This window comes from Notechis scutatus, chromosome Z (assembly GCF_049901735.1).
Source record: "Notechis scutatus isolate UNSWTSFEM ecotype Mainland chromosome Z, rNotScu1.2, whole genome shotgun sequence".
NCBI lineage: Eukaryota > Metazoa > Chordata > Lepidosauria > Squamata > Elapidae > Notechis > Notechis scutatus.
In genome coordinates, this window is record NC_142025.1 from 124248986 (window position 1) to 124267546 (window position 18561).

The 18561-nt window shown below is 36.2% G+C and overlaps 1 protein-coding gene across 1 annotated transcript; it reads right to left on the bottom strand.

The window, feature by feature from the left end:
• Nucleotides 1-9998: 9998 nt before the first annotated feature.
• On the bottom strand, nt 9999-16812 carry LOC113426037 (olfactory receptor 2W1-like). Its single transcript, XM_087945793.1, has 2 exons — nt 15846-16812; nt 9999-10031 (listed from the first exon to the last, which is right to left on the bottom strand). Exons 1-2 carry the CDS (start codon nt 16737-16739, stop codon nt 9999-10001), a joined length of 927 nt encoding a protein of 308 aa, XP_087801919.1. The 5' UTR covers nt 16740-16812.
• Nucleotides 16813-18561: the final 1749 nt, after the last annotated feature.

An 18561-nucleotide genomic window follows, 5' to 3' on the forward strand; every position in this document is an offset into this window, starting at 1 on the left:
TATGAATACTAAGATAAGAGATCAGAATGTTATTTGCATTTCCCAAGTTAATAATTTGATTGACAATATCGGTGTCTGTGAAGTTTGAAGTATTTTATTATTATCATTATTATTGTTGTTATCATTTATTAAAATATACATCAGCATCAGTACATGAACAGTGTGGCATCTTGGTATCATTCATTTTGGTACAAGTGGCAATAATAATATTAATAATATTTGTTACATTAGTCAAATTTATGTAAAATTAATGTACATGTTTGTTTAAAGTAGTTATTCAATATTTCAATGTTCCATTTTAATGCCAATCACAATATTATTTGAGCTTACATAGTAGTGCCATCTTTCAACCTCTAATCTTTCCCTCTAGTCATTGCTTTTATTCTATAATATAAAAAATATTTGTGCTAATATTCCTCCTAATTCTTATTTCTACTTCTATTCTGGCTTTTAGTCAGGCAACTGTTACTAATCCTAGTGTTAGTAACCATGTTTATATTAAGATATAGTCCTTCATTATTTAATTATTCAATGTTTCAGTGCACCATTCTAGTGTCAATCTCCATATTGTTTAAATATACATAATAATACCATCTTTCAACCTCTTATCTTTCCATCTAGCTATTACTTTATATATATAAAAGTGTGTATTCTTATTTCTATCTCTATTCTAGTTTTTTATCATCATTATATTAGACAGACAGACAGACAGAAAGAAAGAAAGAAAGAAAGAAAGAAAGAAAGAAAGAAAGAAAGAAAGAAAGAAAGATTTCCTTTCTATCTATCATCTCTTTGTCATTTTAATACTTCAATTCTTATTCATTTTTAGCTTGCCTCCCATACTCTTCTCTGCAATTCTGTCTCTATCTACATCTGTGTCTTCACTGTTCAGTCTAAACATTTCTGCCATCTCTACCCTCCTATGCTGCCAGATCTTCACAGTAGATCTTCACAGTATCTACCCAAGCCCCTTTCAGAAGTATCTTTCCTGCTTATCCAATTACATTTTTAAATCTCTTAAAGTACTTTCCCCTTGGTTTATTTCATCAGTCATTATTATGTTTCTTGTCTTTTCCTTCTCATCTTCTTGCTCTATTTGTTGGTTTGTCTGTTCTATCTTTTCCTCCATTTTTTCGGTTGTCTCCTCTCTTTCCTGGAATTTTTGGTCTTCATTCATTATCAGTTGCAGGGTACTTTCTATTTTCCCATTTATGCCATGCAATAGGTTCTGTATCTCCTGTGATTCTTTCTCATAGTATCCTTAATGCTTTGGAACATCAACACCATTTCTTTTGAAATTTCACTTATTTCCCCCGATGGAGCATCTTGTGTTATTTTAGTAAGTCCCGCTTTTACTCAATAGTCCAAAAACAATATATTCAAGCCTATTGTTGCTCCTCAGAAAGTATAATACTCATAGTTCTTTATATTTCAGGATTATTCAATCAGATCCATTTAGATAGTCCAGGAAGCATTTCAAAAGTCAGAAGTCAGTTTACCTTCCTTAAGAGTCTTCCTTATTCCCACAGCTGAGTCTCCAGTAATCATAAAGTAGATAATTATAGATCAGTAGGTATCACCACAGTCCTCCAGATGAGCATTGTTTATTTCTCTTATCAGAAACTTTCCCAGGCTTGGAAAGTTGGATATATTTTCCATTCATCAGTAGGTGATGCCCTCAACTTAGGTTTCAGCATTGTTGGAAATGTAACCAATTTTAATTCAATTTATAGAAGCAAAGTCAGTTATTCAAGTAGATAGTTCCAGCATTTTAAAATGCCTTTCCAAAACAACACCTACCCAGTTTGAAAGTCCAATTTTCTATGTTTTAAAAAGCTTTTAGCTTCTCTCTCCTTAGTTCCTTTCTTTGGGGTCTAGGATTTTTCTCTGTATAATTATTTGCCTCTTTAGCAAACTGTTATAAGAGTCTCTTTTCCTTGATTTTCTTTCTTTTTTCCTTTTAAAGTTAGGTTCTAAATAAAAAAGGAATCATCTCACCCAGCTCCATTCACTGTCCATCTACACTGCTCCTGCACTTTTTTTGTTGCCTCAGCTGTCCTAGCTTCATGGCAGCCATGATGGCTGCCTCTTGTCCTCATCATGGATGAAAGGGAAGAAGCCTGAGTCAAGCAAAGGAGTTGCAGGTCTCTGCAACCTCTTTTCTTCACCACCCATACTGGATGGATTTAGCTTCTTTCAAAGCCCTCCAATGGAGAGAACTCAGCATGGGTGTGTGGAGATTCTTTACTCACATTTGATCTCACTGCAACATCAGCCAGAAGTCAAAAGTTTGAAGTTTTTTGAACTTCAAAATGTACAATTAAAAGTTCTCAAATAATAATGAAGAAATATTGTCCAGTTAGAATTTTTCTGCCCAATATGTTAAATAAAACTCGAATTCCATGATCCTTTGTAATACCTAGAAAAACAACACCTCTCACAGTTCAGTAACAGGGACTAAATACAATGCACCATGTAGAAAGTTCCTCCAACCCCTTCTAACCAACCCTCTGAAGAGCAGAATGTGTGGGAACAAGGAATAGTAGAACTCATAGCCATGTTCTTCCTATTTCTTAGAGATAGTTCTTTCTCCATGACTTATTATTTATTCTGGAACATCTAACATTTATTCCTCAAAGGTACTCTAGACATCTTGCCTTGCATAAGTGTGACTTCATCAAACTCTAATCATTGTGGTGGAATCTACAGCTAGACAGGAGAGAGAAGTCAAGAGGGGCCCAAGTTTAGAGTTGTTGCACTGCAGTAAGCAGCACAAGCGTGTCCTCCCCCAGAATCCTTGAACCCTTAATGTGTTATTCCCAAGGGAATGCAGCCATTGTGGTGGGAGTCTTGTTACATTATTTGTGGCAATAAAGTTTCTGTTTGAGACTCTTCACAAGTAGCTCTGGTTGCTTTCACCTGACAATCATGGAGAAATTTCTCCTGAAGGACATCTCATGAAAATAGATGTGTGACTGAAAGTTTAGTAACAGGCATATATTTTCCCTCCTATTTAGTCCACATGACCAGGACAATCATTCTAAATAGTTATATTTGGTTTATGCAAATACGATATCAGAAGCCCAATATAAGTCTATATCTGTATTCTTCCCTAATTCACTGAATTTCCAAACTCTTCATCATCCATACTTACTTGGAAACCAGTTCATAGCAACCTAAAAATGTAACACAAATTGATTAGATGAATATTTATTTTCTTTACACCTCCTAACATCAATTATGTGGTTTAAAGAAAGAGCAAAACATTTATAATGATTTACTGACAAGGACCAAGGGGAGTAGAGTAATTTCCATTAAGTGAGCCTCTAGTTGAAAAAAGCTTAAAGAAGGAAGATAACATGTTCCCACTTCTCTTCAGATCCTGAATAATTTCCTCATAAAAGTAAAGTATGTTTCAAGTTGAATTCAGCTCCTGTGGATTTAACTGATACTGTATTCTTGGCAATCATATATATATATATATATATATATATATATATATATATATATATATATATATATATATATATATATATATATATATATATATATATGATCCACATACAAATACCCGTGAGAACCTCAGAAAACACACACACACACACACACACACACACACACACACACACACACACACACACACACACACATATATATATATATATATATATATATATATATATATATATATATATATATATATATATATATATATATATATATTCTGAGGTTCTCATGGGTATGTGTATGTGGATCTTTGGTTATTCTGGTTTTCTCCCGCGTAAGATTTGAAGTATCTAGGCAACATTTCGATGAAGTCTCATTCATCATCTTCAGGCTTGTGTCTTTGGCTCTGGCTTCTCAGAGTGATGTGAGCTTGCAGCTGCTTCTTCCTTTTAACTGCTAGTGGGGGTGTGACTTGATTGGGTGGGGGCTTGGCTGTGTTCTGATTGGGCGGGGGGGTGTTCTCATTGGTTGGAGGTTTGGCTGTGTTCTGATTGGTAGGGGGGGTTGGCCGTGTTCTGATTGGCTGGAGGTGTGTTCTGTTCAGGTGGGGGCTTGGTTGTGCTCAGGTTAGTCTTAGTTGCTGGGGGATTTGAGCTGGTGAGCTGTGATCCTGCTGTTTGGCTTCGAGTTCGTGGTCGTGCCACATCTTCATGGTGGGTGTCAGTTCGCTTTATGTATGGCTCGGAGGGGTTTAAAGTGGGTAGTGATGCAGCTGCAGTGTGGCTTCTGGTCCGTGGTCATGTCTCATGTTCTGTGTGGGTGTGAGTCTGCTTTCTACGTGGAAGTGTGGTGGTGGCATCTTGTGTGGCCCTTTCTCTTGATAAGAACAAAAAGATTGCAATTCTGTATCTTGTGGTCACTCCCCTACTTAACCCCATCATTTACACTTTGCAGAATAAGGATGTCCACAGAGCCGTGATCAAGGTGTTGAAAAGAAGGAACTTTGAAGAAAAACCATGAAGATTCATAAACCTGTTGAATTGATCTCTTTTGACTCAAAGCCTATTCCTTAAAGTCATTGTCAATATTTCACTAATCTTGTTTTAATTCATTAACTGAATTTAAAAATCTTACTCTGCTATGTTTCTCCTAATCAATAAGTAAAATAAAGTACTTTGAATATAAATTGTTTCTCGTCTAGACCAATGATGCAGACATTATGGATAATTATGTGTGTAACTGGTAAAGTTATATTAAAAGGCAGAGACATCATGTTGCTGGCAACGATTCATATTTTCAAACCTAGGGTTTTTCCCAGTAGTAATATAAACCAGTGAGAGTTGGACCATAAGGAAGGATGAGCACTGAAAAATTGTTGCTTTTGAATTGTGTTGTTGGAGAAGACTCTTCAGAGTTACTTGGACTGCAAGTTGTTTAAATCCATCAAAGGAAATCAACCCTGAATGTTCTTTGGAAGGACAGATACTGATGCTGAAGCTCAAATACTTTGGCCATCAAATGAGAAGAGAGAAGACTTATTGAAAAATATCCTGATGTTGGAAAAGATAAAAGGCAAAAGGAGAAGGTGATGGTAGAGGATGACATGGTTAAATAGTGTCATCTACGCAGAAGATGGTAGAGGACGGGAAGGCCTGGAGGAACATTGCCCATGGGGTCGTGATGGGTCAGACACAACTTCACAACTAACAACAACAACAACAATGCAACAAACTTAAATTTGGGCAAACTTCAGGAGACACTGGAAGAGACCTTTCTGCTTCGTCTTTTTTGTAAACATATAGGAAATGGTCTCTTTGGAAGATTTAATATCTATATGTTGCTGTCACAAATTTTCCATCACATTTTCTTTTTTTTTTTTTTTTTGTAAAAGTTTTATTGATTTTAACAACAAATAAAAACACATAAAACATAAAACATAACATAAGAACATCATCATTCTTCATAAATTTACAGACAATGTATCGGTTGGTTTATCACTCCTTTTTGTGCATCTATTTCATAGTCATCATAATAATTATGTTACATAATAACTCATATTATCAATCAACAATTATATATCCTAATATCCTTATTAAACAATCATTTGACTATAATTTAACTAATTCATGCTTAAGCGAGATAACTATAATTTAGTTAATTTATAACAAATCGTAAAATCATACCAAATCTATCTTAATATAATATTCTAAAAATATTATCAAAACCAAAATATATATATATTCTATTATTATATTGTTTTATCTAACCATTGATAAAAAGATCCCAAACTTCATAGAATTGTTTATCTTCTTGTTCTCTAATTTCAAATGTCAATCTACTCATTTCAGCACATTCCAGTATTTTCTTAATAATTTCTTCCTCTAATGGTATTTTCTCACTCTTCCAATTTCTAGCAAATACAATCCTAGCCGCTGTTAACACATTTACAATCAAATACTTTAAGTTTTTATTAAATGTATCAGGTAAGATTCCCAATAGAAAAATCTCTGGTTTCAAATCTATATGTTTTTTTGTCATTTCTTCCAACCATATGCGAATTCTAGTCCAGTATTTCCTGGCCTCCTCACAAGTCCACCACTTATGGTAATATGAGCCAGGGATCTGATGACATTTCCAACACTTTTCGGATTTATTCTTGAACATTCTTGCTATTCTTGTCGGGGGAAAATGCCACCTGTAAAACATCTTATACAAATTTTCTTTATATGCTACTGACATTGTCATTTTATAATTTTGAGACCACAATTTTTGCCATTTTTCTAAATCAATCCCATATCCAAAGTTCTTCCCTCAAACAATCATTGTTTCTTTGACTTGTTCTTCCTCTAATTTAATTTCCAACAAATAACTATATAGTTTTTTAATCACTTTTTCATCAGCACCTGTCAAAATCCCATCTAAATCGGTCAATTTATCATAAAATCCTTCTGTTTTAGAATCTTTAAGATACCTTGAGTGTATTTGCGCATATGAAAACCAATTCATCTTTATATCTTGTTCTTCTAGCTTTTGCATCGTTTTAAGTTCACCCTTTTCATCCAGTATTTCCCCATATCTAATTGTTGCTTTTGAATTGTGTTGTTGGAGAAGACTCTTCAGAGTTACTTGGACTGCAAGTTGTTTAAATCCATCAAAGGAAATCAACCCTGAATGTTCTTTGGAAGGACAGATACTGATGCTGAAGCTCAAATACTTTGGCCATCAAATGAGAAGAGAGAAGACTTATTGAAAAATATCCTGATGTTGGAAAAGATAAAAGGCAAAAGGAGAAGGTGATGGTAGAGGATGACATGGTTAAATAGTGTCATCTACGCAGAAGATGGTAGAGGACAGGAAGGCCTGGAGGAACATTGCCCATGGGGTCGTGATGGGTCAGACACAACTTCACAACTAACAACAACAACAATGCAACAAACTTAAATTTGGGCAAACTTCAGGAGACACTGGAAGAGACCTTTCTGCTTCGTCTTTTTTGTAAACATATAGGAAATGTTCTCTTTGGAAGATTTAATATCTATATGTTGCTGTCACAAATTTTCCATCACATTTTTCCAGTCAAATAATATCAAAAATTTTCTTCAGAAAGAAAGAACTTTTTAGCTTTTATTATTCATTGTTCAAAAGAGAAAGCTTTTTTCTTCATTTTGCCATCTTAAGCTATTTCAGATTCCCAAGAGGTTTAATTATGGAGCAATACAACTATAATAATCTTTGGGGATTCTCTAAATGAATAGTTATTTGTTTATGAAATCCACAAATTTATTCCAAGTACTCAAATAAAGAAGACAATGCAGCACAACATGTCTATCCTGCCACACACTACATAATTTTACTGGCAATTTTACTAAGTGGGTGAGAACATCTCAGTGGACAACATATGACTGACTGAAAAAGCTGCCACCAAAGTCACTGAGGGTCTGAAACATAGAAGTGTTGCAAAGTTCTTGTGTGATGAGCATTTGCACTACCCCCAGTGAAAATAAATCTCATAGAATTATCAAAGAATTATATCTTTTTGCCCAATACATACAATAAATCAGAGCCGGGCTCTTAGTTTCTATGGACAGAATCTCTTCTCCCAGGACTATTGCAAAAAGTTGCATGATACAATGACTCTCTCACCTCTTTCTAATCAACATTCTGAAGATAAGAAATAGTCCAGGAATTGACATTCAGACAGCTTTATTTTTATTATTGTTGTTGTTGTTATTGTTGTTTTACACAAAAATGACAGTATGCACAGCAGACGAGATAACTATGCTGGGTTTTGTATCATAAATCACTAGTCAAACACTTCCCAAGCATTTAGGACTGTGTGATGTATCGGCAGATTATGGGAGCAGATCCCAGTAAGATGGCCTTCTGCAGCTGACCAATGGTGATCTTGTCAGTGCCAATTGTTTTTAAGTGCTTGCCTAGGTCTTTAGGCATAGCACCCAGTGTGTCAAGTACCACCTGCACTGGTTTATGCCAGAGTCTCTGCAGTTCAATTCTCAAGTCCTGATATCTGGTGAATTTTTCAAGTTGTTTCTTGTCGATTCTGCTATCACCAGGTATGGCAATATCAATGATCCAAAACTTTTTTCTTCTCCACAATCATGATTGTATTGTATTCCAGAACTTTGTCAATCTGTATTCGGAAGTCCCACAGTAGTTTTGCATTATGATTGTTATTGTTACTGTTACTGTTACTATTATTTTTATTATCTGGTTTTTTTTCTTTTGATTATTTTTATTATGCAATTTTCTTTGTTATATATAAAATTTCCATATCTACCATAACTGTGTACTGTCTGGGTACAATCTCTTTTAAATACAAGTAATAAATCTTATACATACAATAACTATAATTATTATTCTCAAAACCTATTCACCATGATCTTCATTTATCCTTATTAAACATTTCCCATTATTTAATTAAAACTCTATTCAGCTTTATCCATAATTGGTAAATAATATCAAACATTATAAACATCCTTTGAACATCACATTTATAAACATTATCCTCTAATTCTGTTAATCAGCATGTTTACTTATCTTGATTATTCAATATTTCATTATTTAGTTGCACATTTATTTCATCTTTGTTTACATATCCTTCTCCAGTCTAAGTTTCTAACTTCTGCTTCTACTTTGTAACCATTGATAAAATTAAAAAGTATTCTGTTTCTTCTTTATCCTTAATTTTTACTTTTAATCTATCAATTTCAGCACATTCTAATATTTTCTTTATTACATTTTCCTCTATAGGTATATTTTCATTTTTCCAGTTTTGTGCATATACAATTCTCACTGCTGTGACCACATGTAAGATCGTGTAAGATCAGACCACTCATACGAGTACTCCTCGACTTAAAACAGTTCATTTAGTGACTGATCAAAGTTACAACAGCACTGAAAAAAAGTGACTCATGACCATTTTTCACACTTACAACCATTGCACCATCCTGATGATCAATGATCAAAATTCAGAAGCTTGGCAACAGACTCATATTTCTTTTTTTTTAATGGTTTTTTATTTTTAGACAAACATACACAAACAAAACATAAAACATAGCACCATCTTCAAGTTACATACATACAGTGTGTCGGTTGGTTACAAAACTTTTGTGCATTCTCTCTATTGTCCTCACAATTTATATAAATTCTCATATTATTAATCTAATATATATGTATACATTATTATCAGTTATTAAACATTTATTTGACTAAACTATTGTTCCATCATTTTATACGAGATATTCTAAATTTTAGGTAAATTTATATTATAGGTTCATCCAATGGTAGTACATTTTTATATTATATTATATATCATTCTATTATTCTCATATTGTAAAATTTTCTGACATATTTCATTTCCATATCTTTTTGTCTAACCATTGGTAAAATAAATCCCATATCATATAAAATTGTTTATCTTCTTGTTCTCTAATTTGAAATGTCAATTTACTCATTTCAGCACATTCCACTATTTTCTTAATAACTTGCATTGGCATTTTCTCATTTTTCCAATTTTTAGCAAATATAATTCTAGCTGCTGTTAGTACATTTACAATCAAATATTTCAGTTCCCTATTGTATATTTCTGGTAAGATCCCCAATAAAAATATGTCTGGCTTAAAATCTATGTGTTGTTTTGTCATTTTTTCCAACCATGTGTGGATTTTAGTCCAATATCTTTTTGCTTCTGCACACGTCCACCACGTATGGTAATATGAACCCGGTATCTGATGACATTTCCAACATTTTTCAGATTTGTTCTTAAACATTCTTGCGATTCTCATCGAGGATAGGTGCCATCTGTAAAACATCTTACACAAATTTTCTTTAGATGCTGTTGACATTGTCATTTTATAATTCTGAGACTGCAATTTTTGCCATTTCTCTAAATCAATCCCATGTCCAAAATTCCCCCCCCAAGCAATCATCGTTTCTTTAACTTGCTCTTCTTCCAGCTTATACTAATAAATGTCCATAAAGTTTTTTAATTATCTTTTCATCAGTACCTGTCAATGATCCGTACCTGATGATCAATGATCAAAATTCAGAAGCTTGGCAACAGACTCGTATTTCTGACAGTTGCAGCAGTGGTGATATGCTACCGGTTCGGCCTAGTTTGGCCAAACCGGTAGCAAAAAATCCTACCAGTTCGGCTGACACGATAGTTAAAAAGAAAAGAAAAAGCCTCCAATGATCAGCTGAGAGGAGAAAGAAGAGAAAAGTTCAGGATCGGCCCTTCCACTCACCCCTGCACTTTTCTCTTCTTTCTCCTCTCAGCTGATTGGTGCTGCAGGCCTCAGCTAGTGTGTGGAAAGGTGCACACACGCGGGCACGATCACCGAACCAGTAGTGGAACAGGTAGGATCCCACTGGTCGATTGCAGTGTCCCAGGGTCATATGATTCCCCTTTTGCAAATTTCCGGCAAGCAAAGTCAATGGGGAAGTGAGATTGACTTAACAACTATGTTACTAACTTAACAACTACAGTGATTCCCTTAACCACTATGGCAAGAAAGCTCTTAAAATGGAGCAAAATTCACTTAACTGTCTTACTGAGCAACAGAAATTTTGGTCTCCCTTGTTGAGGACTACCTGTAGATATAAGCTACCTATTTTACTTAGAAATGAATAAGTGTTTGTGGGCTGTTCTTTATTCCAAAAGATCTTCAGCTGTACTTTATTTATTTTATTTATTTATTTGATTTGCCAATTGTTTACAAGATAATAAGTATAAATGTATAGTTGTGAATACATGAAATGGGTACATATAAGAAAAATAAAAGAATAAGAGAAACAATAGGACAGGGACGGTAGGCACGTTGGTACTTATGATACATCAAGGATATACCTGTCCTTCCAAAAGCCTTTTTTTTAAGAAAAGTACTTTTTTTCCTCAAATAAATTACACTGAAAATGAGAGAGTCAGCTGAGATTGGTCTTGTAGGAGTTAAAGGACCATGTTATTCATTAAAATGAGATCCTGTTGTATAAGAAGTATATCTGCAACAGCTTGTTTGAATTTGCTTGCTTGTTTTTCACTTTTCTGAACCACTCATTTCCTTCAAAGAAGGACCTTTTTTTTTTCTTTTAATGACCCTGTAATCGCTTGCATTAGGGTGTAGTCAAGGTGATTGAATAGAGCATAGCATTTACTGGCCAGATGCCCTTCACAGCAGATATTTTGTGTTTGCACCCAGAGAAAGAAGTATCTCCTCTACCTAGGATCGAACTCACAGCCTGCTGATTGTGAGGCAAGAACTTCGTCTCTAGTCCACAACCCTACTCTTCAAAGAAGGACCTGAATACTTTTTAGAAATAGAAAAGGGTTTATGTAGCTGGGAAGATACATTTACATCTGCTGTTATGGAAGGCAGATAACAGATAACAGATAATCAGAGTTGGAAGAGACCTAATAGGTCATCTAGTCCAACCCCAAACTGAAGTGGGAGACTCTACACCACTTCTGACAAATGGCAGTCCAATCTCTTCTTGAAAGTTTCAAGTGATGGCACTCCCACAACTTCCAAGGGCAAGCTGTTCCATTAGTTGATTGTTCTCACTTTCAGAAAGTTTCTCCTTATTTCCAGGTTAAATCTCTCCTTGCTCAGTTTCCAACCATTATTCCTTGTCTGGCCTACAGGCACTTTAGAAAATAGATTGACCCCTTCCTCTCTGTGGCAGCCTTTTAAATATTGGAAGACTGCTATCATGTCTCCCCTGGTCCTTCTCTTCACTAGACTAGCCAAGCCCAGTTCCTGTAACCCTTCTTCATATGTTTTAGTCTCCAATCCCCTAATCATCCTGGTTGCTCTTCTTTGTACTTTTTCTAGAGTCTCAACATCTTTTTTATAATGTGGTGACCAAAACTGGATGCAGTACTCTAAGTGTGGTCTTACTAAGGCTTTATAGAGTGGTATTAGTACCTCACTTGATCTCGATTGTATCCCTCTGTTAATGCAACTCAGGATTGCATTAGTTTTTTTGGCTGCTTCTCCACACTGCTGGCTCATATTTACCTGGCTGTCCGCTAAGACTCCAAGATCTCTCTCACAGTTACTGCTATTGAGCCTGGTTTTACCCAGTCTATATGTGTACTTTTGGTTTTTCTTGCCTAAGTGTAGGCCTTTACTTTTCTGTACATTAAATTTCATTTTATTACATACGGCCCACTGTTCTAGTCTGTCAAGATCTATCTGGATCTTGAGCCTATCTTCTTGGGTGTTAGCTATTTCTACCTATCTGCAAATTTGGTAAGTTCCCCTTCTATTCCCTCATCTAAGTCATTAATGAAGATATTGAAGAGTACTGGGCCTAAGACAGAACCTTGTGGCACCCCACTGCTTACTTCCCTCCATGTACACTTAGACCCATTAAAGACTACTCATTGAGTATGGTTTGTCAGCCAGTTGTGAGTCCATCTAGTGGTGGTGCTATCTAATCCACTTTTTTCTAGCTTACCAAAAAATAGGTTGTGGTCTACTTTGTCAAATGCCTTGCTGAAAACTAAATATATTATATAGTATTTTGCTGGTCTACTAATTTAGTCACTATGATCTATTTAGGAGATCTATTTAGGGGGATAGGGCAGTATTGTTATTATTATTTATTAAATGTATTCACTGCTCATTTTACCACTGGGCAGTTTACAATGTTAAAAGAATGTCTTGTGTGGCCTTGTGCATAGGTTGAAAGAGATACAAAACCACAGGTTTTCTGTTTTGTGAGCCTTAGAAGAATATAAAGTGTGAATGCTTCCATTATTACTTAAGCATCCTGGCCTTGGTTTAAATTTCTATGAAAAATCCTGATGAAGAGATTCAATTTTAGAGGTTCTCCCTCTTTCTCAGCCACCTGGTGTTCTCACTGGAAGTCAGAGACTTTATTTGAGTAATTAAGATACTTTATTAGAGAGATGGATTATGAAGCTGCAATGAAGAACCACTTCTATGAAAACCTAATTCTATATGTATATGTATGTCCCAAACATTAAGATTCATTCACACATTCTTTTATGATAATGGACTCCTTACAGTCTGTTCCCATTCTGCTAGGTGGTTATACCTGGCTTATATTTCCCAAACAGTGATGTATAGTTCCAAGCTCCTTGTTAACTATCTTGCTATCTCTAGTAGTTCCTCCATTTTATTACTGTCTCAGGGTACATGTTAAGTTTTCTGTGAGCTATCATATAGATGAGAAACAGTGTGACTCAGAGTATAGCATTTTTGTGGTGGAATCAGACATTATCTCTTGATTCATTGAAAAGGCAATTGACTCATAGCTTGAATATGCTATTTCAGTAGAACGTAGGCCTATTCTATCCTGTTCTATCTAAGAGGAAGAATTGGATGTGAGAAAATATAGGTTTGTGTCTCTTGTGTTGTTATGTAAGATGCTGTAGAACAGGGGTGTCAAACTCGATTTCATTGAGGGCCACATCAGGTTGTGTTTGATCTTGGGGGGGATCCAGGTGGGCATGGGCAGGGTGGGCATGGCCACCTCAATGTCACTTGTGTTGGGGTGCCTGTGGTGACCCAAGCATTCTGCCAGTGAAAATGAAGCTTGGAAAGGCCATGCATGGCCCTCCCAAGCTCCATTTTGCTGGCAGAGGCTTGCAAGGGGCCATCGCAGACAAAAATAGAGCTTAGGACAGGGGTGGGATTCTACCAGTTTGCACCTATTCACTAGAACCGGTTGTTAACATTCTAAACAGTTCGGAGAACCAGTTGTTAGAAGAAATTACTGGCCTAATCCTGTAATGAAGGCAGGAAGGAAACATTCTGGTGTTGCTTACAGAAACTGCCTTTCCATTAACCCTTATCACATTTTTGGCAGGACTAGACTTCCTGTCTCTTCCCTTGAGTTTTTTTCCCCTCCTTTGCTGCTACTTTGCTTGTTTGGAGTGACCATTCAAAGTTACAATGGCACTGAAAAAAATGACTGATGACCATTTTTCATACTTACGACTGTTGCAGCATCCCCACAGTCATGAAAGGCCAGGTGAGGAGATGCATGCCTCGATGTGAGTGATATTGAGTTGGTCACGCCCAGCCAGTCACATGACCACCAAGCCATGTCCACCCAGTCACATGACCACCAAGCCACGGCCACCAACTAAGCCATGCCCAGAGAACCAGTTGTTAAAAAATTTGAATCCCATCCCTGGCTTAGGAGAACAGCGTGCGGCCCTCCCAAGCTCTGTTATCATTGGCAGAGGCATTGTGGGCTGGTCCTTTGCTGTTTTCAAGGTGGCCCCACAGGCCGGATCTAGCTCGCGAGCTTTGCGTTTGACACCCTTGCTGTAGAACATTTCATTGTACAGAGAGTTTGTAAACATCCACAAAACATAGTTGGGGGTGTGGAGGCAATAAAATAAGATGAATAAATTATATCGGCCTAGTTCCTTTTTTTAATACCAATCATAGTCTGATACTCTGGTAATGCTATGGGTAGAATGTATCTTGATCTCAAAGAAAAAAACATTTCTCATGTTCTTTTATTATTAACAAGATGATAAAATACCAGCTGGATCTGGCATATACTTAAATTCAGTTGTCTTCTTCAAACATTCTGTTAACAAATAAAGGCTTCAGCAATTTCAGCAAAATGATACCGGTTAATAACATATGATGAAAATGAAAGACCATGGCAAGATTAATAGCGATAGGGTGGGAAGAAAAGAAAACATAGAGTAAGTTAGGAAATAAAAACTCTTCTATTTACATATCACCCCCCCCCCCCGCCCACATATTCAAACAAAAGAAAACTTGCCTTCATAGCAAGGATCTGTACATTTTAAGAAAGTAATTAAGTTTGGTGGTCATGCTCAAAATGGCAAATTGGAAAGGTGGATTAGTTAGAATAGTGTCACAATGAGAGGTTTGGCTTGTAGAAGAAAAAGCTATTCTCTCATGAAGAGTGTAGAGATTTTTTTGACAGCAAGACTATAAACATAAAAGGTAGAATGATCGCTTACGTATATTCTACAATTTATTATGCCATTTTCATAATTTATAGATCTGCTTTCCTTTTCTTTGACATGTGAAGGGGCTAGAAATGTCATCACAAAAATTATGCACAACTGAATTCTGTGCAACTGAAGATGAAAAGCTATTCTATCTTTTGAGATTGGAGATCTAGGTAAATATAGCAGTCAAGGGAGTAGTAGAACTGGAAGTTGTTTTCTTTATTAAAAAAAAGTTATCAAAAGTAATTTGAACCATATTTGGCGCCTATGTTGTTCCTGTTCTTTTTGTGTTAGATATATTAATGTGTTTTTTTTCTCCTGCCCTACTATAATAATCCACGGCATAAATCATGGTTGATATTTTTATTCTCCTGTGGGCTTTCAATTTTTATCTAGTTCCTTAATCTTGACAACCATAATAAAATATGTTAATGCTTGCTGAATCAACATTTTCATTCTGACAGTACTTTAACATAATGAAAGAAAACAAGGACTGGAGTCAACATCTTGACTACTCTTGAATAATTCAACAATAGAGATATTTTTTTGGGGGGGGGGGGAAGAATGGCAGATATCACAATTTACCAAGTATGTTCTTCCCTATAGTGTGGACAGATATATTTGGAGTTTTATGAGACTTCCATCTGAAGAAGACAGAGGAATAAACCTACCCTAGATATTGGCATATTTGCATTCACTTTGATGCAAAATATAGGGTACATGACAGTTGCAAGATATTCCCTGTTTGAAAAACATCAGGGGAGAAATTTTAATTTTCTTATGAGGAGTTTCTCTCTTAGCATTTTCCAACCTTCCATCAAACTTCAATATCCACTTCTTAAGTTAAAAACATTTAATTCAGCAAAATGTAGAATATTCTTCAAAGTCTTTTCAGCATTTTGAGTGCTGCCAAATGGATGTCTTTGTTCCTTAGAGTATAAATAATGGGGTTAAGAAGGGGAATGATTATAAGATAAAAGACGGCAATTTTCTTGTCATGATCAGGGGTGGAGTCTGACTGGGGGACAATGTACATAGAGATAATAGTGCCATAGAACAAGGTTACCACAGCAAGGTGGGAACCACAGGTGGAGAATGCTTTGTGCCATCCTCCTGTTGACCGCATGTGCAATACAGAATTCAGAATGTACCCATAGGAAGTCAGGATAACAAAAAGGGGAACAAGAACAATGAAAGTTGAAAGACCAAAACCAATTACTTTGGTGATTCTTGTGTCACCACATGCAAGTTTTAGCACAACAGGTGGTTCACAGATGAAGTGGTTGATGACGATCGCACAAAAGGGATGGCGAAAGGTGCAGAGGACATAAATTGCAGAGAACAGAAAACCAACGGTCCAACAGAATGTGGCAAGCAAGAGTTGGCGCAACCTGTCCATGGCTAATGCATATACCAATGGATGGCAAATGGCCAAGTAGCGATCGTAAGCCATGGCTCCTAATAGCAAACACTCAGTACTACCCATAGCCAGAGTCATGTAACCCTGCAGAATGCAACGCACTAAGGAGATGACCCCATTTCCATTCAAAAGGTGACTCAACATCTGTGGCAATGTGCTAGTAACATACCCAATTTCCATGCCAGCAAGATGGCTGAGAAAGAAGTACATGGGGGTGTGCAGTTGAGAATCAACCCATACCAGAATGATGATCAGAGTGTTTCCAAAGATGGTAAGCAAGTAGATAAGAAGAACAGTCAAAAAAAGTAGCAGCCGGGTTTTGGGATGGCTAGTGAGCCCAAGCAGGATGAATTCTCTGGTGATGGTATAATTCTCAGCTCGCATCTTTCCTTCTGTTTGAGAAGAGAGGTGAAGTTGGGACAAAATGAATGTCCCTAAAAATAGGGTGATCTTTAACAAGAGGATTCCTCCAGCCACAACATTTAATCAGCAAATTCATCTTCTTTCAAAGAATCCAGATTTCCAGTAATGATTTTCTGCAGGCATCATTCATATATTTATATGGAAAAGTTGCTTTTTGTGGCAGCAACTTCATTTTTAGCGAACCTGTGTACTGAGTATGACATTGGATACAAATAGCAAATAATGCATTATTTACAATGTTAGAATGAATGAACATCATGAACATTAAGCAAAGAAATAGGAGAGAATGAGTTTATCTTTGCACTACCTACCTTTTCTCTCACTACACAAGAAAAAGGTGCAAAGTATTGAAATTTAAAGTAGGAGACAATTTCGCAAACATCTATATTCTCCAAAGCCTATGGATTTACTATTTCATGGCCTTTGATCCCTGTTGTATCTTCATGGGCTTGTTGGAAGGAAAATCCATCTGGTTCAGTTCCAAGCTGGGAGAAAGATGCTGGAAATAACATGGAGGCTGATTGGAAAGAAAGGTTTATTAATGATGCAGCTGACAAGATAGAGTTGAAAGTAGGTGGGTTTTTATACCCTCTTTGGGCTTTGTATTTGAGCTTCCTGCTCCTGTGCAAGAACATGGCCTTTAATATTCTATTGGCTGTTGTCTGATTCCTATGGGGCCATGGCTGGCTCTACAGGCAAAATGGGAAATGCAAATCTTAGGTGCTTTTCTGAGCTAATCCTCTCAATCGTTTTGGCTTTCTAATTGCTTATTTGGAGTTTCCTGACTGACCCAGTCTTTCTGAAGGGATTACCGAATCTGCATTTGTAAAAGCTGGCCTCCTCAATTTCTGCTTGGGTGAAGGGAGACTGGTGCTGGTTTCTGCCTCCCTTAAGATTTTTTCCCATTTCTCCTTTTGGGGAAATATTCTAGCCTGCCTTTTTTAATATTTCCCAAAATATTTCATTCTTCTTGGGGGTTGTTTCTTACAGGTTTACCCAAGAAAGGAACTTGAGCTTGAAAATATGCATAAAGGTATCTGATTATCTGCTGAAATAATTGCCTATAAATAGTTATGTTTTGCTTTCATTTGGGGTATTAATGCTAATGGTGACATAAATTCACTGGAGGAGTGAATTTGGCAAAAACTGATAAATTTGAACTATAAATACCACAAATGAGACCATATCAGAGGTGGTATTCAGCAGGTTCTGACCAGTTCTGGAGAACCGGTAGTGGAAATTTTGAATAGTTCAGAGAACTGGCAAATACCACGTCTGACTGAAGATTTTACAGTATCCTTTCCCTGCCATGCCCACCAAGCCATGCCCACAGAACTGGTAGTAAAAATGTTTGAATCCCATCACTGGATCATATACATACGGGGTAGAGCCTCATTTTTGAGATATGAAGAGGTGTGGATTTGTAGCAAAATTAACAACTACCAGGTAAATGTCAACAAATGATCATCATTTGGGGATCATTAAATGAAGTTACTAAGGAATTTTTTTAGTTCTAGGTTGATCCCTCTTTGTTTAGTTTCCATCCATTGTTTCATTTATGTCCTAGCTTCAGGTGCTTTGGGAAATAGATTGACCCCCTCTCAAATATTAAAACACTGCTTTCATTCAGTTTTTTTCATAGAAACATTTGTATGGAGAGCAGCTTGGACCTCTCTTCAGCTTCACATCCTCTTTTCAATCAGAGAGAAGCAATCTTTGCTGCAAAAGTTGGCTCTGCTTTTCATGAAGCTGTGTTCAATATGTCTTTCTTCCCCAGAAGCTC